The sequence below is a fragment of the Argentina anserina genome, chromosome 2 (genome assembly GCF_933775445.1).
Source record: "Argentina anserina chromosome 2, drPotAnse1.1, whole genome shotgun sequence".
NCBI lineage: Eukaryota > Viridiplantae > Streptophyta > Magnoliopsida > Rosales > Rosaceae > Argentina > Argentina anserina.
The window spans coordinates 1147468-1169637 of record NC_065873.1 but is presented as its reverse complement, the minus strand read 5'-3'; the positions used below and the strand labels follow the sequence as shown (position 1 = coordinate 1169637).

The 22170-nt window shown below is 38.1% G+C and overlaps 3 protein-coding genes and 1 pseudogene across 4 annotated transcripts in view; 2 read left to right on the top strand and 2 right to left on the bottom strand.

Moving 5' to 3' along the window:
- Window positions 1–22170, top strand: part of LOC126782026 (translocon-associated protein subunit alpha) — a 213912-nt gene that overhangs the window by 101126 nt on the left and 90616 nt on the right. The window contains exon 1 of one of the 2 annotated variants that reach the window (XM_050507171.1): window positions 6694–6697. The exons of the other annotated variant lie outside the window; for it this stretch is intronic. The gene's annotated coding sequence lies outside the window, so the exon portion shown is untranslated. Of the gene's footprint in view, window positions 1–6693; window positions 6698–22170 lie in introns of those variants that run through there. 2 annotated transcript variants of the gene reach the window in all.
- Window positions 3063–6347, top strand: LOC126782018 (uncharacterized). Its single transcript, XM_050507162.1, has 5 exons — window positions 3063–3489; window positions 4934–5230; window positions 5394–5612; window positions 5713–5841; window positions 5950–6347. The coding sequence occupies exons 1-5, from the start codon at window positions 3250–3252 to the stop codon at window positions 6160–6162; spliced, it is 1098 nt and encodes a 365-aa protein (XP_050363119.1). The 5' UTR covers window positions 3063–3249; the 3' UTR covers window positions 6163–6347.
- LOC126782295 (probable aquaporin PIP2-6) lies at window positions 6666–7577 on the bottom strand (annotated as a pseudogene).
- Window positions 16085–17424, bottom strand: LOC126782024 (uncharacterized). Its single transcript, XM_050507169.1, is given in 4 exon segments — window positions 16085–16312; window positions 16315–16881; window positions 17139–17229; window positions 17354–17424. Coding segments are annotated over 4 exon segments (957 nt in total).

The window sequence follows — 22170 nt, the reverse complement described above, 5'->3', positions numbered from 1 at the left end:
TCGGCTCATGAGTACTCATATTTTTGGATGTTGGGTAGCAGGAGGTTGCCCAATATCAGCGGTGTACTACATGAGGGGTAACAGAGGTGTACCAGCGCTCATGAGTACCCGTGTTATAAACAGAGGGGTTGCCCAATTTCTCATGAGCACTTTCATTTTCATATTTATGGACAACCAGCTGGGCCGTCCATTGACTCATGAGTGCATTTATAATTGATGTTTTTGTGGATTTTCGTATATGGTGATATGCGAGTTTTATTGATGTTTTTACTCATACGAGCTATAAAGCTTACCAGGTTTGTGTTTACAATCCCGGTGCACCAATTCGATGGTGTAGGGGATAACTCTGCATGTGTGGATTAGCGGGAAGTGACGGACCGCTTAGAGGACTTGAAGTTATTTATTTCCAGCTTGTGGTGAGGATTTTGGTGTGACTTTCTTGTGAGGTTTTTGTGAGGATTATACATTTCCATTTGTTATAATGTTGAATTATAATTTGGTTTGTAATAATCAGTTTGACTGAGTTGTATTTTGAACTCAGAGATGATCCGCTGTGGCATGTAAAATAATTTCGGTTAATTGAGATTGTTTTAGTGTTTTCATGACTTCGAAATTTGAGTTTCATGCTCGAAATTTTGGGGTCGTTACAGTAGATTTTGAGATCTCACATCATCAGGGAGAGAAGTGGAATGCCTTACATGTGCAAACACATAATGCTATTATGTATTATGTGACGTGTTTTAGTTAAGAACTTAAGAACAAATTTTGAGGATGGGCTTGGTGGGATGTATGATGACACGACATCTATACAATTTAAAAACTAGGGACTTGATAGCGCAAAATCCTTACCAAAAATAAATAAAAGAGTAACTACAATACATTTAATGAATAATCACAAGCAAATACATTTTACAAAATGTAACCTGATTGAGTGTAACACATAGAAAAGCATATCAAATTTTCTTTTGAAACAAAGGATGTCATTCATCAGTTTATAGAAAAGTAGAAGAAAAACATATAAACAGCACGCCCACGAGGGCTAATGTTAAGTGAGTCATGTGAAACTAGATAATCTAAAAAACTTATATATTGAAAACTATAGGATCGAATGACGCACAAAACGAAAGCACTATTAGGACATATTCTCCACATGTACGCTTTTGCAAAAGCTGAACTCAAATACATGCATGTCAAACATTTAAGTATTTAACACAAGGAAGCATCTATAGTGAAATCCACTACTAATGGGGCTATGGTAGAGGACAGCTGAGTTGCTGGACTGAAAGCTTGCACTAAAGCCAAACAAGATTGAGTTGCTCAACCTATCTACAAGCGAAACTCCAAGCAGAAAATTATGTAATTTTTAGCTAAAATAGTGAATGTGAATGCATCAAACTAGATTAGGTGCAGACGTCCCTCCTTACTGAGTGAGTGTTCATGGTTTGTAAACAACACAAGGACTATTGGTTAATGTCATCAATTAAATGGTGTTAATGTATCTAGGAGGTTGTTCTACATATATGCCAACAAACTATACGAAAGTCGGAAGAAATTGCTTCTTCTTTTTCTAAACGAAGGATGCCAAATCTTAGTGCAGAGACCAGATGCAAAAGGCGTTTATAAGAAAGCTAGGAAGAGTACTGCTCCGAGTACACAATGAAGACAATCTATAAACGTCAATGAGCAACTTCCCTAGTCTGTTGGTTGACATGAGCAAATCTGAAATACCATCTAATTCCATCGCAACATTCTCATAGATTCTGACCAAAAGGAGGCCATTTTAGAGGTGATCGAGATCTTCACCACATAAAAGTCTCCGCGGGATAATGTGATTCATCGGGTTCTCATTAGCCCATCGAATGGTCGACGCGTGTCCACAAAGAAGCACGGACTATAATGATGAGCTGGTGCACCACGTGTCGCGCAAACGAGGACTCACCATAGAAAAGCTGAAATCTGAGTGTGGTGGGTCCCTACACACATATTGGGAGTCATCGAGTCCTTTTTTTGGGCTGAACCGCCGGTCTGCCACACGTGTCAAAGGCAAACAGTCTAGTGTTTGTGACCACAGCCCAAGAGCCTACCCTATCTCTGTTGAGGGTGTTCTACTTCTATACTTCTATTCTTTTTAAGGCCGTGTTTGGATTAGTCTACAATTTGTGATAGTCAACAGTGGACTTACGGTACAATTAAATGAATTAATACTAGTAGTTTTTGTGCCGACAAAGATGGTTGTAATTTTGGTCGACCTTGTCTTCATAAGTAGGGAATGAAAGTACTAGATGGGTTGTGTATTTATCACCACCTATTATGGAACAATCTTTATAAGATTATGCATACTGTGAGACACACATTAGTTGTTTCCAGCATATTCTTGTATCACAATGTTCATAACAGACAAAGATAAAAGGATGAAAAACATAAGCAAAGATTTTGGAATAATACTCGACATTGGTAACGTTAGTAATACTTACATAACACATACCAATTACCAAATATTTCGTATAAAATGTACATAGATATTTGCTATTTCTCCATCAAATAAATTAGATATTATAATGAGATGCGATATTTTGAGTGTGCATGATTAGAAATTTAATTTTATGAATAAATTTTAAATTTAAATTGAATTTTGTTGTAAAAACTTCTCTATCTTACTTTGTAAATTCGAGTTCTTAAACTTAATTGTCGTTTTGTTTTGGGGTTTTGATCTTTTCAATTTGTTCAGACCACAACTCTTGAAAAAATATAAGCTCTTGCATCATGTGATTTGACTTTGTTCGAAGCCTAAATCGCAAGAAAACCCATCTCTTTTCTTTTTGGCCGGAAAAGTAACAATAATCTAGCTACAGTACTTCATTTTTTTTCTTTATTTCTTATCCCCTCTATCTTTGATCATCCCCGGAAAAGGTCCAAAAGAATTGCGTTTCGAAAACGAAAGGTAACTAGCAAACATGCCTACTCCTTTTTTGGTCATTTAACATTCCTACTTCCAACCATTCGTTCATTTCCATCTGTACAGTTCCACAGAAGACACCCTTATAAGTACACACACTGCCTCTCTCATATTTAACCCTCAGGAACCACCAACCAAAGAACCAAACCGAAACCAAGACCGAACCAGAAGAAAGCTTCAGAAAAGCTAGCCAGAGAAAACCCCCTCTTGCACCTTTAGCTCGTGTACTCACTCACGAGACTCACAAGCAAAAGCTGACAGCAAAGCTCAGGCTCACAAGAAAGAGAGAAGAAATGGAGGTGAATCCAAAGAAGAGTGGGGGAGAGGTTCTAGACGGTTCGGATATAATGAAGTTGGTTGAGAACAAAGAAGTGTTCGGCCATTTCGTGGACAATAAGTTTCAGGAGCTGGATAGAGACAGAGATGGTCAGCTATCTGTGAAGGAGCTTCAGCCTGCTGTTGCCGATATTGGTGCTGCTCTTGGCTTACCTTCTCAGGGTTCTTCTCCTGACTCTGACCATATCTACTCTGAGGTTCATTTCTTCTTCATCATTCTCCAATTTACTATTCACCCTTTTCAATTTTTGACATCTGGGTTTTGCTCTGGTTTGTTGCTTCTGCATTTCTGTGTAGAAAGTCCCTTTTTTGTTTTGTTTAAAAGATTATGACTTTACATGGCTAATGTTCTGTTATTACCTTGCCAAACTGTGAGTATTGGGGGAAAGTAGAGTTGGTTTACACAGTACATTCCAAATTATCAGGACTGTTTGTATTATTGGTTGTCTTATCAGTTTCTTGCATTTTTGTGGGATAGTTGGTTGCAATGCTTGCAATTTTTTTTTTATGTTGTGAGAGTCAAGGGGTTTGATCAACTCCATAACTATAGAAGGTTCATAATTTTCATGATTCAGGTAAAATGTGAACTTCTTGATATGGATGTTTAAATTTATGAAAAACTTGTCCTTTTTTGGGGTGCGTCGACATTGATTGATCAAGAAGGTGATAATTCTTGGCGGAGAACAGGGATCGTCTTGAATTCATGTTCTCTACTTCTCTCTTTGGCTAGGACTATTTTAAGCTCTATTGATTAAGACAAATCCCTCAAATTAAGCTTGCAAACTTTCAACAGATGCATAAGATAAAATTTCAACGTCTGTTTTTTGACTTTGGAGCTTTCACAAACGTGGACGGCATCCTATACTGTACCGACCATCATCTTCATATAAATAGATGTAATCACATTTGTTGTGAGGATCTCATTTATTTTAGGGTCTTAAGTCCTAACATGTGTGTATGTTTGAAGAGGGAGATAGTCATACTTGCTTTCTGGTTCTATCCAGAATGTCTATTTCTAGCTGAGCTTTAGAAGCACCCAACCTATGATCAAACTTTGTCGGAGTTTTATATTATCCGACTTTGATCCTCTTGCTGGACCTTCTATTCCCACTTGGGCCAAGACTTTCCTTTTTTTTTATCATTGTCCTCTTATGCTAGAAGGAATCTGGTGACGAACTCTCTTGAAAGTAGATTCAGTGTGACTTCAGCCGTAATATGCCATTAATATTTTATGAGGGGGACTATTGCCTGCCCAGTTTTTCCAAAGGTAGTAGTTTAGTAGGGAAGTGGTCATAAAAAGCTTTCTTTCAGTGTCTTGCTTTTGAGCAAAGTACCAACCTTACCTAACGCTGCTGTGTACTTTCTGTTCACAAAAGTATATTCACTTAAACCATACGTCAACTGTTAATCTCATAATGATTGAGAAACCAGGTGGAGAATTATTCTCTTGCCCCTGACACGGGTCATCCAAAGCCGATATCATATTTTTGTTGAAGAAAATTGTGATTACTGTACGTAGGATCTTGTTTTTAATTGGCAAGTATCGCTCAGGGTAGATTTATCAAGTTGAACTGGATGCAGAAACCTCTTATACGCATAAAAGTTTACACACTGAAGGGGAAAATGTGTTGATTTGCTTAGGTATTGAATGAATTCACTCATGGAAAACAAGAAAAAGTGAGCAAGGTTGAGTTCAAAGAAGTTCTTTCAGATTTTCTACTCGGCATGGCTGCTGGTTTGAAGCGAGACCCTATTGTGATTCTCCGCATCGATGGAGAAGACCTCCTAGAATACATCAATGGACCAACCTATGAAACAGAAATGGTGGCTGCGCATTCTCTGGTAGAGTCAGCTGGTGGAACCCTCCAAGATTGTATCATCAAAGCTTTTGGAATGCTCACAGTTGAGCAAGGGATGCCCCCTTCATCAGATCCTTGGGTACTTAATCTGTTACAACTTTAGTTTCAGTACTTCTGGATCTATAATCATATTTTTTACAGATAAAATCATGATGTTTCTTTTCGAAGTATATCTTATTTTGGTACTAACAGTGTGACTATATTTTTCCTGTCTTTGCCTCTGGTTGGTAATTAATTTTTAGGTTGTGAGCAATATTGTGGAACCTGCTCTGCAATCATGCGCTGGACCCGACTGGAACAAGCCAGTTTCCCAAGAAACATTCCTAGTGGAATTCAAGAAAGTAGCCGAGCATGTGGTTGAACTTCTAAGGGAGCAACATGTGATCGTAGCGCACAGTGAAAATACCTTTGATGGAAGTGGCATTAAGAGATTATTATCCAACAAGTTTGAATTGGACAAGGTTTATCTCATACATCCATATCGATTGTCTAGTCTATATGAAGATTTGTTTGCATCATTTAGCCCGGAAAATCGCTTATTACAATTTTTTGTAAATGCAGACCTTGAATGCAGCTATTGAGACAGTGCCAAAAGATCGCACTGGGAAATTATCGAAGGAGTATTTGCGTGCTGCCCTGGATGTGGTAGCTTCATCAGCTGGTCTTCCCCCAATTGGTGCAGTTGAGCAGGTATACTGTCAATTATCATATACCTTTTTCATATGCTTGATCTGATACTTAAATACGCTTCCTTCAGTCCTCCAAAGCTTGATTATTTCTTGCTATAAAAATCTGCAGATGGACAAGACTATTTTGGATGTGTTCAACCTGACAAATGCAGATGATGGAAAGCTGCTTAAAGAAGATGAATTCAAGAAGATATTGACTGAAATCCTGGGAAGTATCATGTTGCAATTGGAGGGCTGCCCTATCTCTGTTTATTCTAGTTCAGTCGTGCATGAGCCAATTGCATCTTCTTCAACACTGTTGCAGACACCACCATCTTCCTGATTGCAAGAGCTAGTACAGCTATCTTTGGATATATCAAGCGGCACAAAGATAGAAGTTTCAATAAAGTTTTGATCAAGAAATGATTACTTCCACAAGCTTGTTGTGCTGCTCAGTTATAACTAAATATATGGTACTCATCATGCTAATCAAATTCTTAATGTTCAAATATCAGATGCATTCGTACCTTCTGATGTGGTAGATACTGTTCGATTGTCTAAGGGCTTGTCCTCATCAGATCAATTAGTACACTGAAAAGGATATGGAACTTTGCAGAGTGGTAATTGCTAAAACACAATCTTGCGAAGATGCCATATATGTCATAGACGTCTTTCATTGTTCGTTGCAAGAAAATTGTTCTATTATTCTTGAAAGTATTAAGAATCCTAAATCATAATATACGTTATAGACTGAAGAAAGTTTACATGATAAACCAGCTGCAGACATGAACAAAAAAATTCAGTCCTTGCCTTCAAAAATATTTCATGCATTCACTTCACGTACATTTACAACTTGTAGTCCAAATTGAAACCCTCCTTGGGAAAATTCAGAGAGAAACAATAGTACACTGTGCAGGCCAAGATGGAGCCAACCAAGAAAACCCAATGACCATCCCATAATATCCCCCCTTGCAACAATGCAGGTCCTAAGCACCTTGCCGGATTCAACCCCACGCCTGCATACCCGGACTTCCCCGTGACTGATGGACACAAAAACTGCGAGCGCCATCGCCCTGGCCACCACAACACACACCATTGCCAAATGCCAAACCAAGTTCCTTGCACCTACTCTTGTCAAATGCCACGGTGACTCCAACAAATTCTATGTGCAAACAATTCTAGCACCAATGCTGTTTGGGTGCCTACACCACGTGTTGTGCAACCACCTAAGGAGTACTTCTGAGCTGCATTATGGTCCATCACAGTCTTGATGATAAGAAACCCCACAAGTGAACCAAGGCATTGCATCAAAATGTAGATAGAAGCTCGAGCAAGAGTTATGACACCTTTTAGGGCAGCTATGAATGTGAAGACAGGACTCATATGACCACCAGATAAGGGAACTGTAACCATGAGGAAAAGGAAGGCTATGATAAACACCGCAAAAGGTACTAACAGCTTGGAATCAACCTCATGTGAATCCAAGCATGAGATGATTGAAGAGGTCAACATGAACATCAAACACGCAGTTGCTACAAACTCTGTAAGAGCTGCTCTCCACATCTGGAACACGAACAAGAACTTTTAAGAACTCCATTGATTAAATGATCGTCCTACATACATCAATTAAGTTATCCTCTTAAAATGATTGAGTTGAGACAATATCGGAGATAAATAAGTATAATTTTTGTAGTATAAAGAGTTAAGAGTAAGCAGACCTCTGGTGAAAAGTATTCATGGGCACCAAGTGAAGCAAGAAATCTTGAAATGCCTTGCAGCATGTCGAAACTGATTGAGATAAGGGCTTGAGGCTAGCTAAGCCGTATAGTTTCAGGCATATTCATTTTGCAAAAAAGAAGACGCTGGCATATATGGGCTTAGATATCAACGATACTATAAATTGTCTATCATTTCAACAAGTAATTAACTACTCACTACTCATTAATCAGGACAACCTTTTCACCTCAAAGCCTAACCCGAATATGTTAATTGTCTTTCAGTTAAAGGAGGCTGCTTAATTTTCCAAATAAATTAAGATAATTTATTTATGAAGCACATGCACGTATAAATATGCTAAACAATGATAACTACGTACTCAATTGTGGCACACATAATTAGTGAATTGTTCATGACTCATATCGTCAATTATTCAAATAATTTTTCTTTTCATCACATAAATCACATAAGAACTTCATTCATATTTAATAGCTGTTACAACGAGTTTAGGGCAACAATCTGGAAATGATTGGCCACACTATTCAATTCTGCTGAACTTATACATTTATACAACTTTGAACCGCACCAATAATAATAGGGTGCGGTTATTGTGATCCAATGATCTATTTTGTTCATTTTCACCATACATTTTAAATTTAACATTAAATTTGCTTATTTCACCAACTTCTTTTTCAAGCGTGTCCTTATTACCTTATATGACATATCAAATTTAAAAAGAAAGTTTTTTAAAGAAAGTTTTTTAAAGAAAATCTTTCAATTAATTTACATCAATATAAAAAGAATAATAATGGTTCCAATTATGATTATAGTAATCTAATTCATATATTTCTTCTTCAAATATTTCTTTTTATTTTTACAAAAAATAAGTTTAAGTGTTTATCTAATATAAATGTCAAAAAATTCATAGTTTAACAATTTTGAGTTGTGGAAAAAAAGTCGTAGATTATCCACTTTGAGCAATGAAAAAAAATATTGATTTTGGTGTTATTTTTTTTATGTTCACAAGGTATTATAAATATTTTATTAAGTTGATAGTAATTATTTATTATTTGAATAATGAATTACATATAATTATTGAACAAAAAAATAGAAAAATTTTCGATAAAAATAAAGAAATATTTTCAGATTCTGGTGGAAAAGATCAATATTTAATGACAATTTAAATATATTTGTATACATATAATTAATGATTATGTTATTTAGAAAATTGGTGTACTTAATAGTCATTTTGCACTTAGATGATATAGTATTTCAGTAATTGAAATATTTGTGGAGTAAACTATAGAGTTGATGGGGTGACAATAGACGCACCCTAATAATAATAAAAAACAATAATAAGCCTCCATTTTCAAAAAATTAACACCAATAGGAGCAATGATCAAATTTACACAAACAGGTTTTCAAAACCTCAACTTTTGTGTGAATAATCCTTTTACGAAAAAAAGATGTGGGTGCCTTCGGTTACTTTTGAGCAACCTCGGAAGGTGAAACATAGGGTTTCGATTGGTGGCCTCATTCCTCTCGCAAGAGAGACGTCGATCGTGGTTGGCGGCCATGCTTAGGATCTTGACGTGGATCGTATTGGCGGCGAGATGCTCTTGTTTGGTGGCTTCTCCGACCGTGGTGGGAGGTTTGGGACCTAGATTATGGCGATGGCGTTGGCAAGGGGCGTCGATCGTATGGAAGGTGCTGCCAGATCTATAAAGGGACGTGTCGGCCAGAGATTTTGAGGTTGGGTTGCGACTTTGTGTGGTGCATGTCTTTTGGTGGTGACTCTGGCGATCTTAGGTGGTCGACATTGTGATCCTTTTGGGTCCCAGTTGCTGGCGCCGGGGAACGGTTCGTCGCTGCAGATGTCGACGACGTCAGGAATGCTACTACCAATTGGGCGTGGAGACTTGGCTTGGCGTTGGGCCGCCCACATCTGGGCTGGGGCTGAAGCCTTTGGGCCTTGGGTTGTGGTTCACGTCTTGGGTTTGGGTCCCATTGCTTGTGGTTTGGGTTGGCGCTAATGCCTTTGGGCCTGGGTTGTGGGCATTCTTTTATGGTTTTGTTTTGCTGCTAGTATCAGAGAAATCTAATCCATTGCCTCTAAGAGGGTTTGTTGGTGGAGTAAAAGTTAGCCCTACCGATAAGGGCAAAGAGATTTCTTAAATCTCTTTGGCTCTTTCCTAATTCTACTGGGTACAAATCTTTTTGTTTTACTCTGGATATTGTTTGTTGCACGCCAATTGAGGCCCTTAGGTGACTGTAGTATCTTCTATAGGGGTTTAATGAGACACTCAGTTTGTAATTGGTAGTTTTAGATTTCTTTGCGCTTATTCTGTAATGAATGTGTCTGTCATATGTTTCACGCTTGTGTCATAGCTTACCTCTGTAATATCCCACATCGGCCAACGAAGAATGAGTGATGTGCTTTATATGTACATGACCATCTCCATCTAACATGAGGCCTTTTGGGGGCTCACTGACTTTGGAGGAGATGAGAACTCCGAAGTTAAGCTTACTTGGCCTAGAGGAATCCCAGGATGGATGACTTACTGGGAAGTTTCTCGTGAGCTCCCAGAAACAAAACAGTCAGGGCCTCTGGAAGAGTGTCCAAAACGGACAATATCATGTTACGGCGGAGCTGGTCCGGGGATGTGACAATTAATGTAATATCCTGGAAAATATTAATAAAATTCAAAGGACTTTTCCGAGATTTTTATGTTGGCCGTGGCCCAAATTTCATGGTACGAGAGTGAAAACAAAAGCGTTCGGACAATTAATTTCTCGGAAACGTTTAATATAAATGGTCTAAGAGTTGACTTTTTATTCGTTAGGAATCTCATAAGACTTCATTCATGAAAGTTGAAGAGCTCGTCGATATGAGTATGTGGACATGCAACATGCGTGATTTGGAGGTCGTACGAAAAAGTTACAATCAACAGAAGTTTCCAGTTCCAGAAATTTGAAGTATAAAGAGAACATTTCTTAAGGTTTCATTTCATTTTGCGGGACACTCTCTTTCTTTTCTCTCTCTCTCTCCCGAGCTGCACCTTCAGATTCTAAAATTTCCCTTTGACCCGACCCGGATTTTCTGGCGCCGTCCAACTCCGCCCGACTGTGCCACCAACCCAAACCGACTCGCCTTCCTCTTCCCTATGCCGGTGGTTTGACCAGATTCGCCGCCATTTGCAGGAATCGACAATGGCAGTGGAGCGGCATGACCTGAAAGTTGACCCGACATTTTTGGCGAGCTCCGGCAAAAGTAGGCTGCGACGTTCGTCAGCATCTCTTCTCCTCCGCTTCGCGACCTTCCTTGTGGTAGTGAGTTGAATCGAATGGAGCCACACGACACCTTTCAAATAGCATGGGTCTCGGAAACGACACGACCCTTGTAGTTATTTCCAGCGATTGAAGACCCTGATCTCGTTAGCTGCATCGTCGTCTGATGGTCCACCATATGTGAGTCTCCGACCTCATTCATGTAATGACCCGATTTTTCGGGATCGATTTATTTGATTTAGTAGAAATTTATAAACTTTATACGATTAATAAAACGCATTTTTTCGCCTCATGACATTGTAAATCGAAAAACGGAAACCGTTATCGGAACTTCTAATTAGAAAAACGTTACGTTTCCGCGAAGTGAGAATCGACTTTTATTCTGTCACTTGTTTGCGAAAACTTCCTTCACGAAAGTTATAAAGCTCGTTGATACGAGTTCGTGGACACGTCACGCGTTCTAATCAAACGTCGTACGTGAAAGTTATTAACGACAGAAATTAGTTTTCGATTTTAGAAGTGGGTATAAAAAGGGAATTTTGGAGATTAGGGTTTCCATTTTCGGAAACCCTTTCAATCTCTTCACCTGCCTCCCTTCTCTTCTCTCTCCCTCTCTCCCCGAGCTCCCCTCCCTCTGCAAAAACTTCCCCGACGATCTCCTCCCCTGCGCCGCCGTGACTCTCATCGCCTAGTCTAGAAGTGTCGCACGGCCCTCCGCAGTCAACCCCGAGCTCGACACACCGCCCCACGCCGCATCGGAGCTCAACCAGCAACGCAAAGAATCGACAGAAACCGCCTCCGCCCAAGGTGCTCCTCCGGCGACTCTTCGGTGCATCCAAGGCACAAATTAGGATTGAATTGATTGTTGTGATGTTGGTTTGTGTGATTTTGGTTAAATTGGATCGATTTGGTGGCGGATCGGAGGAGGAGGGGGTGATGAGGATACCGCCGCCTTAGGCGGCGCGTCAGGTAGCGTGAGAAGGGCAGGGAGGCGGCTTGGGGCCGTAGGAGGAAGAGGACAAGGAGAGGAGAGGATTTGGGCGACGGTGCGCAAGCCACGTGCGCCGGTTCAAGCGGCGCGTGAGCTCCAAGCGCTGCCACTGTGGGAAGGCGTATGGTGAATGTAAAATTATTTTACGTACAGTATTTGTAAATATAATTTTTGAAGGGTAAATCGATATTTATTATTTACTGAAATAGTATTTACGATGGAATAGTACATGGATGTACATGAATACGTAAATAGTATGTATATGTACATAAATATGTAAACAGTATATACTCGTACATGTCTACGTAATAAATATCTATTTGTACATTAATACGTGAATAGTAATTACGTGAACAGTAATTTCGTAAAAACCAGAAATTGTTGAACAGTAAAACATTATTACTGTTTCGGCATTTAAGGTTTTACGTAACGCTTCTAAATGCACTTCTTATCTATTTTAGGTAATCAACACAACAAGTGAAGGATTCGAGTTTGGAATTGTGGAAATTACGCTCAGAAATATAAGGTGAGTAAATCTCACAACGACGAATCTACCCTTGGGGAGATTCATAATTATGCTTAATTAAAAAGAATGAACTATGATATGTATATGATATAGTAGATTGTGTATGTGTATAATTAGTAAAATAAGTACATATATATGGTTTGCTATATTATATACTGTCGTAGTTTCTGTTGCGAATAAGTTCATTATAGTGTTGATGTTTATTTATTGAGCATGTCGATTTATTTGTACAATATCATGTGATGATTGTTTGTATGTGGTTTTAACATGAGTGATGTTAAAACGTTTTTGTGGTCTGTGGATCTGTCTTCGGACGTGTTGGCATGTCGGAACCTAGCCTTGACCGGGCGACAGTTACGATACAGTAAGAGCTCTAGTCTGTCTGCATGGGTACTAACATGAGGGGTAACAGTGGGGTATCAGTCCTCATGAGTACCCATATTTTTGGATATTGGGTGCGAGAGGTTGCCCAATGTCGGGCGGCGTACTAACATGAGGGGTAATAGAGGTGTACCAGCGCTCATGAGTAACCGTATTATAAATGCATTTGGGTAAACAGAGGGGTTGCCCAATTTCTCATAAGCATATATATTTTCAGTTAATATTAGACAACCAGATGGGTCGTCCAATGAATCATGAGTGCATTTATGATTGATGCTTTATGTATTTTCGTATATATTGTTATGCGAGCTATTTGTTTATTTTACTCATACGAGCTATAAAGCTTACCGGGTTTGTGTTTACAATCCCGGTGCACCTATTCGATGGTGTAGGGGATAATTCCGCAGGTGTGGATTAGCGAAAATCGACGGATAACTCTGAAGACTTGAAGTTATTTTATTCTATCTTGTGGTGAGGATTTGAGAGGATTTTTACATTTTCATTTGATATAATGTTGAATTATAAATTTGGTTTGTAATAATCAATTTGGCTGAGTTGTAATATGAACTCAGTAATGATCCGCTGTGACAGTAAAATGATTTCGATTTATTGAGATTGTTTTAGAGCTTTTCATGACTTCGAAATTTGAGTTTCATACTCGAAATTTTGGGGTCGTGATAGTTGGTATCAGAGCCTAAGTTGTGTATTTGGCGATTTATCAATATCATCCAGGAGCGATGACCCGACTACAGCAGGCCCCCATCACATGCTCTTCGGTTTTGATATGTCGCTAGGTACGCAAGAGTGTTAGGAGCCACACCTTAAGGTTTGGTCATCTAGTAAGTATTGTGACAATACTTTGATGATTTACATTTTTTCTGAAATCTTGAGTTAATATATGTTGGATCTATTTTGATCAGATTCTAGACTTCACATGTATTGACCAAATGTTTAAATGTTTCAAGGTGATGAATTTGGAGAAGGGCCGAGCACAAGGCCGAGGACGGGTGAGAGGTCGAGGCCGAGGCAGGGCTTGAGGCCGAGTCCGCAATGTGGAGAACCTCTATGAGGAGGCGGCACCACAGGAAGAACAGGTTGACCATCGGCTGTTGTTAGAGACGATGGTCGAATGCTTAAGCTGATCAAGGACATCAGTAGTCTGTCAGCGCATTCATTTCATGGGGGCCTGGATCATATGGTAGCGGACCATTGGATTGAGAGTATGAAAACCTACTTTGAGATGGTGGTGTGCACAAATATAGAGAAGAGGATGATAGCCACATTCTTCTTAAAGGATGATGCTCTACATTGGTGGAAGAGCACGAGAAGGACTTGATTGTTCTAAAGATATGTTTTGGTTTTAAATCACGTGAACTTGATTGTCTATGGTTCATGGGTAAGTAAAATTGAATTTTTAATAAAATGATTTTAAAATATTTTAGTGATTATAGACTATGGTTACTGTTGAGAATAAAATTGTATTATGCATGTTGTCATAGATATATTATGGTATACTTGTATATGTATATTTAATGGTAATACAATATACTTATACGCGTTGCTATAATATACTCTATATTGTTATTGTTGTGTACTGTGTTTGGCGAAATGAACCAAAAGGATAGAAAATGTATTTTCCAGTAAATTGGTTTATTGACATGGTTTTGCTTATATTGGTGGTGAGAATATGAAAGTTGTTACGAGAACTAGTTGTTTTTGCTTGTTGGAAGAGAGTTGTTATTAAAGTGATTTTTATCTTGTTAGTAGTGATATACATATATAGTTGGAAAAGATATGGGATGGTGAAAGTCAAGTGACTTGGTATATGTGTTGGTTTGGTAACCAACCGTTTAAGTGTCGGTTTAGATCTCTCGTATGTGGCGAAGGAGATCTATGATGTGAGTTGTTTATGTTCTCTCCTTAGTGGCAAAAGAGATCATTGATCTCTCCTATGTGGCGAAGGGGATCTTGATCCTTCCTTAGTGGCGAATGAGATCTTTAGGCATAAATGACCCACACCTTGGCCAGGTGAGTGGGTCCTATTGCCTAAGTGTTATATGGGTAATGACGTTGATCATTACGCCCGAGTGTGTGAGTTTAAGAAAGTGGGGTGAGGGATACTACCTACTTGCCTAAGAGTTGACTAGTGTTGTAAAAATACTAGTGTGTGCGTTTTAGGAAGAGAGTGTTTTCTCTGTTTACACTATTGTTGAACTATTGCAATTATCATTGTATAAGTTGGTTTTGTTTAGTTATCATATCTAGGTGCAAACTTGTAAGTTTTTGATGTCATTTAGTCTTCAGTTTACTCAAACGGGTTTTATAGCTTATCGGGTTTGTTGTTACAACCCGGTGCATCATCCATGGTGTAGAGGGGAACATGAGGATCTTCAGGGTTGCATTGATAGAGATTATGGAGTCGTATTTGAGTGGAACTTTGTAAAGTTGAGATATTTTTTGTAGTGAATTTCTTGTGAGCGATAACATGCACTTATTGTTCAGGTTGGTAACGATGTAAATGTAATAATTGATTTTGATTTCAAGTTTTCATGTTCTCGAATCTTGAATTTTTATTGTTCAGAAATTCGGGGTGTGACAACCTTGGTGCGAGACCTCTTATGTTGTAAGTGTCTTCTAGCTGGTTAATGAAACTATTTTTTTCTATAAAAAAAACACCAATAGAGCAATAGTTTGCAAATCACTCACGATCTTGTGTGTTCTAAGATAGATGAAGAGTGTATGAGAGTTGGACTCATGACAAAGCTTCATTAAGATAGCCAATTAATATCAATTGATAACCAAGTCCGGACTTGAGGTGAGGTCTAAGCAGCGGCCGCCTTAACTCCAAAATCTGACATTTGTTTTACATATATATTTTAATATCTGAGAACTTTTCTGATAATAAACCTATGTGGGAAAGTTGTAGAATAAAAATGGCTTAGCTATGTTATCATTTGAAAAGAAAGTGTTTGAGAATGTTGATTATGCAAAGTTAATTGATTCTTCCGCATCCAAGAAGACTGCAAGATGAGTAATATTTAAGTGAGTAATTTCAAGTAATTTTTAATAATGTATTTTAAAATTTAGAATTGTAGTTTTATTTTATGATTTCAAGTCCAGTAAGTGTTTATTTATTGATTTTTTTCGTACCGAAGTACTAGAGGGCCTCATCTTATGATCTCGTCTCAAATATCTAAATTTTAGGTCCGAATCTGTTGATAACTATAATATGTCAATTCTTAGGAAGCAATACACGATTCAAATAAGTACATTCTTTTGAGAAACAAGCTTTTTGGAAATGTTTTGAGAAACAAGCCAGATTAACCAAATATAAATGTTTATGTGTCATAATGCAATACTCTTCTACTTGGGAAGACTCTTCATATAGTCGAAGATGTCATACTTGTACCCCTCTCCATGATTAAAATGTTGACGGGGAATGAGCTTGACGTACAAGTAGAACGCGAAGCAAGCGATAGTGGGCCCCACCCAAAATACCCAGTGCTCGGTCCAGAGGTGGCCACCACGAACGATCGCCGGCCCGAGGCATCTAGCAGGGTTCATCCCGACTCCGGTGTAACCCTTTACGGTCTGTTTTCCGTGGTCGAAATAAACACGAGAATACCCACCACTATTCCGACGATAGAGAGGACCATAACCTTACCCAAGGCACGGGCTTGGCGGTGGTCGAACGCCATCCATATCGAAGCAAAGAGGAAAATAAATGTGTAAATAATCTCGAGCCAAAGGGCCTGGCCCGTCTCGATCCCGACCGTAACGGGCCCTTGTGGGCCTGGAGCAACCACGGTTAGGGTGCAACCTCCAAGCGAGAATGCTGCTTCAAGGCTACTATTGACCACAGCCTTGAGTGCAAAGGCACCTAGAATCCCTCCGACGCATTGCATGAAAATGTACACAGCAGCGCGTGAAAAGGAAATGATGCCGACGAGTGCCGCGGCGAAGGTGATGACGGGGTTGATGTGGCCTCCGGAAACTGGGTTGGCAGCAATCAAGAGAATCGTTACGATGATTGCTACAAGGATTGACAAGACAAGGTTTGGTGCTGAGGTCTTGGTCTCAATGGAGGAGATCACAATCGTGTCTATAGCAAAAACAAGCACTGCTGTGCCAACAAGCTCAGCTAGAGATGCTCTCCACACCTGATAGTGTAATTACAAAACGTTTTACAACAATACATTTCATTAAGCAATTTAAAAGTAGATAATATATACAGGTATATAAAGAGACCTATGTTTTAGTAATATGAAAAAACCATATTTTCAACACTCTACGTAGTTGGGGCACGTAACAAGATCCTAATTTCTCGGCAAACTGGAGCATGCTCAATTTGACCCCAGAGTTTGGGGCTAGATTACTATCATTATATTGGTTTAGAACTTTAGATTGAATCTCTAACCTGGGGACAAAATAACTCCCGCAAACCCAGAACCTCACTGAAAGATGAGGGATTGGATTTCTTCCCTTCTTCAGCTTTCGAATCTTCTGACCTGCAAAATCATTTCGAAGAAGAAAACATGATACGAGTTCATCACTACTGAAGTAATCAAATTAACTAAAGTTTCTAGAGGATACAAAAATAGCAGCTGAGGGAGAAGGTGGCATGGTGCTGACATTAGTGGCCTGGGGGAAGCATAAGCATGGACTTTATCTTCCTCCATTGCTGGCCTGTTGATTTGACACATTTCCTCGATCTTCTGGGGTCGAGTGGATTAACTAAGCTTGAATCGGAGCTAGCTAGCAGTACTGATAGATATATATAGAAAGGGGTGAATGAGCAAGTAGACAATAATAGTGATCTGTTAGAAGCTCTTATTCTATCGGGGTCAACTCGATTGCTTTAACTACACTTGCGGCTGCCCTACTTATATTTATTATGTGATGCACACCCTGTTCTAACATCTAGACGATCATTAACAATGTTCACACGGATTTTTCAGGCTTACAAGTTACAATAATGCATATACAGAGGAAAAATGATATACAGTATCTCTTATTAGGTTAGTAGTGCATGTATATATGAGTTAAGAACTAAGTTAGTAAGTTAAATATACTTAGATCATGCATGCTCATTCTCATCCAAATCCTTTTGTATGGTTTCAGTCTTCACGAGCCAGTGTTGTCAGCGTTCCAGTTATATCAGTGAAAATAAGTATATATGTTGTTAAATATAGGGATCCTTCAAACGATGTCCTACACTATTAATAAATTTGATTTAGAACTTTCATAAGATTCTTAACGTCACAAAAGCATGGTTCTTGATACGCTTAGGATCATCAAGATGAAACTGTGCTGTCACTGTTGATCATGAAGGAGAAATGGCAGATATATTGGGATTGATATCCACAAGAAATGCAGATTTTCAGGATCCTTTATTATATATACATTTCTGAATTATTGTCTTGTATGCATGACGAACTTCTATCCTCTAAATACTTAATACTTTATCGACTTTTTCTTCTGAAACATTGGGGTCCCTAACTAGAACCAAGTCAAATATGAGCTGACGGACATGCACTTCCTTGCTTGTCCAGATTATATAGATGGTCTCTTATTTTGTTATACAATGTGCAGTTAGAAACTTAATTACAATAATAACTTCATCCCTAAAAATAAAGTAAGGAGGACTGGATGCCTAAAATCACGATAGAAGTGGGATATGTAGAGTCATGAGTTGTTCCATTATGCAAAGAGATGGGCAAAAACAAAATATACGTTTTATGTTTGCCTGCTTGGTATATCATTATGCCAAACTATATACAACGTACCATATGCGTCTTACACTAACGTATCAGTGCATGATTATATAAAGTTATATATAGATACTATATATATACTGTATAAATTAATTAGTAGATTAGATTGTCTGGCATATATATACACAATAAGTTAATATATTGAATTATTGATAAATGATTCAGTACACATTCATAGTATAAATTGTAGATTAAATTTAATATATTTACTGTATATATATATATATATAGTCTCTATCCAGAGTGAAGCTTCACTCTGAAATTACAGAGTGAAGTTTCAATTTTGACACACTTTTCGGTCAAAATTTTTCACCATAAGCAATTCAATATTTAGGTATGTTATTCAAGATCATCTCTACAAAATTTCATCTAATTCGACAATGGTTTGAGTTTTCAAAATTGAGATTTACACGAACGGTTCACGTTGAACAGTTTTATTTCATTCATTGATTTAATCTAATTTCAATACCTTAGCGATGTCCGAATTATATGAAATTTTGTAGAGATGATCTTGAATAGCATACCTAAATATTGAATCACTTATGGTGAAAAAAATTGACCGAAAAGTGTGGCAAAATTGAAACTTCACTCTGTAATTTCAGAGTGAAGCTTCACTCTGGATAGAGACTATATATATATATATATATATATATATATATATATATATATATATATATATATATATATATATATATATATAGCTCACGATCGCTTTGTAGAGTTATGATTTCCATAATACAAATTAAGAGATGGCTGAAAGAAACATGTTTTTTATTTTTAGTGTATCATTTTTGCAGAAGTATATATCACTATAATAAGTACATGCATGCATGCATGCATGATTATACATTACAGGGCCGGTCCGTTGAACTTAGAGGACCCGTGCGGAAATTCTTTTTTACTGAGATATATATATATATATATATAACATAATGATTTCAAACTTTTATTGAAAAGAATTGACGGAGATAATTAAAAAGAAGAATAGGGAGGAGAGATACAGGGAAAAAAATTGTCAGAAAAAAAAAGTCAAGGAAACAGTGTATACATTTTTTTAGTTGAGAAAGAAAATAATTAGTGTCTTACAATACATGAAAATAAAAAATATAATGGGGTTCGAACCACTTACCATAAGCTAGGAAGCACGGAAACGTGCCTACACCCACGTTTCCTGCTTCCGAAGCGGAACCACTCAGGAAACGCGCCGGAAACGTCCGGAAACGTGCCGGAAATGCCCGGAAACGTGTTTCTAGACAAATATGTTTTGGAAACGCAAGTTTCTAAAAAATAAAGGTTTTTATGTTTTTTTTAAATGAAGGGCTAGACCTACCTTCGTCGAGTCAAATGACTTATTTCGACATATTTTTGACCTCCGCCGAGTCGCCGACCCTCCTTCTCTCTTGTTGATATCTAGATCTCTCATTATGTTTGTATTATTTTGAATGTTGAACACCAAGTTATTTAAGTTATTTGAGATTTTGAGTTACTTAAATAAAAAATTTGTTATTATATTTATTTTTTGTATAATTTATATATTTTTTTTATTTCGACGTTTCCAAAACGTACCCGCTTCCTAAAAAATTTTAAAAGCACGCTTCCGCGTTTCTAAATGTTTCGCTTCAACATACCTGTACCCGATTCCGTGCAGTCTAGACCATAAGACAATGAGAGTTCAAAAAAAACCCAAGAGATTGCCAACTAATCTGAGAAGTGTTATTTGTGCATGTATTGCATTAATATATATTTGTTTAGTAAATGTATATACCAAAATATATATATATATATATATATATTTGAGGCCCCCTGGAAATCGGAGGCCCAGTGCAACCGCACGTTTGGCAAACCCTCCGGGCTGCCCCTGATACATTAATAGCCGGCATACAATAAAAGTAATAAACACATTGATGCATACATGAACTGCAGAGAAATCCGAGATTATGTCAAGATAGACTAATTTCAAATTTGCAATTGCATATAATAGCTAGAAGTAATCAACCACTGCATAAAATCGATCAATTTAGCTACTTCATGAGTTGAGATACTAATATACGGTACATGTATCTAGCTACGTATGTACTACGTAGATAGCAAATCTGAAGTCAAACATTACCGGTTCAATACGTAGGGTACTGAATGATTATTGATCCGTAATCGGCCAACTATGTAGTTGAAAAAGTTTGGTTTACTAGTAGTATAAGATCCGGACCAACTTATTTTAAGAGCAATAAATTCAACTATATATATATATATAGGCCGGTTAGCGGACGTCCGTAAGTGCGGACGTCGCTGCTTCCGGCGACACGCAATGACGGTGCGGAAAGTGCCGGCCGGAGTTCCATCGCTGACTCACAGCGGATAGAATCGCGAAAGTTTTGGAAATTTCAAGTTTCTCGGCACCGTGCCGAAATTTCTTTATTCCGGCATAGACATGAGCGCCAAAAGGGGGAGTGTGACCGACACCTTTTCCGCACCGTCATTGCGTGTCACCGGAAGCAGCGACGTTACAGACGTCCGCTCTCGATTTGTGCATATATATATATATATACACACACACATACAGCCCTTCTTGGTTGCGGAGGTCCGCACCATTGTTTTGGTGCAGATTTCCATTTTTGCACCACTTTCGGATTGCATTTCCTCATCTCCACCGTCTAATATCTAGATAATATTGTGCAGATCAGCTCTGTAAAATTTCAGTCAATTTGGTGATCTTTAAGGGTCTCCTAATTGTGTTTTCTGTTAAAAACATGAACGGTTCATGTTTGACAGAATTCAGTCCGTCCATCTGTTTTTCGATTTTGAGGACCTTAACGATCACCAAATTGTCTGAATTTTTGTGGAGATGATCTACACAATATTATCTATATACTAGACGGTGGAGATGAAGTAATTCGACCGAAAAGTGGTTCAAAAATGGAAATCGGCACCAAAACCATATAGTTCTTCAATTTGACTTGTAATTAAGCAGCTTTTCACAACTAGGTGTAATGAATGGCCGGTTAGGTCCGTATAGGTAGGTAGTTCGTCCATAGATCAGTAATATCATCGATCACAGGCAGTCAGGCATGCAACTGACTTTTGATCTGGAGATGTGATTTGGCTTCAGACTTTTGAGTACAAAACCTAACAAAGCTATGGCCATTGTCTTGTAGTGTTGTATAAAACTGTAGATGAGTCCAACAAAAATGACCAAAATAACAAAACATACATGCGTGCTTGTCTTAAATAGAAACCAAAATGTGATTATTCACTGACCTTCAAGCAACTCTAGCTATCGATTAAAGCTAACAAAAGAACAACCAAAGATTCATTAAATGGCATCAAACATAAAATTATATTGAGTCCATCGTTTTTAATCATCACAGGATCGGAGGTTCACTTCCTAAGAGAGCAGTGTGGAACATGCACCCGGCCATAACCAGATTGAAATCTCACCGACGCTAATTGGAGATAAATCTTATATTTAGTGGTCATATATGAAGTGATATGACAAGATATCTCGACGTGAATTAGTGTCCGGGCGAACCTTAAGTAGTACACCATTGTTGATTCCATCGAAAAGAAAAAAAAATCATCATTTTCCATTATTCAAAACATATGGGAGAATTTGCATGATTTAGCCCATGCGTTGACACTGGTGTGCACTCTATTCTACTAATTCAAACAAAGTGAGCA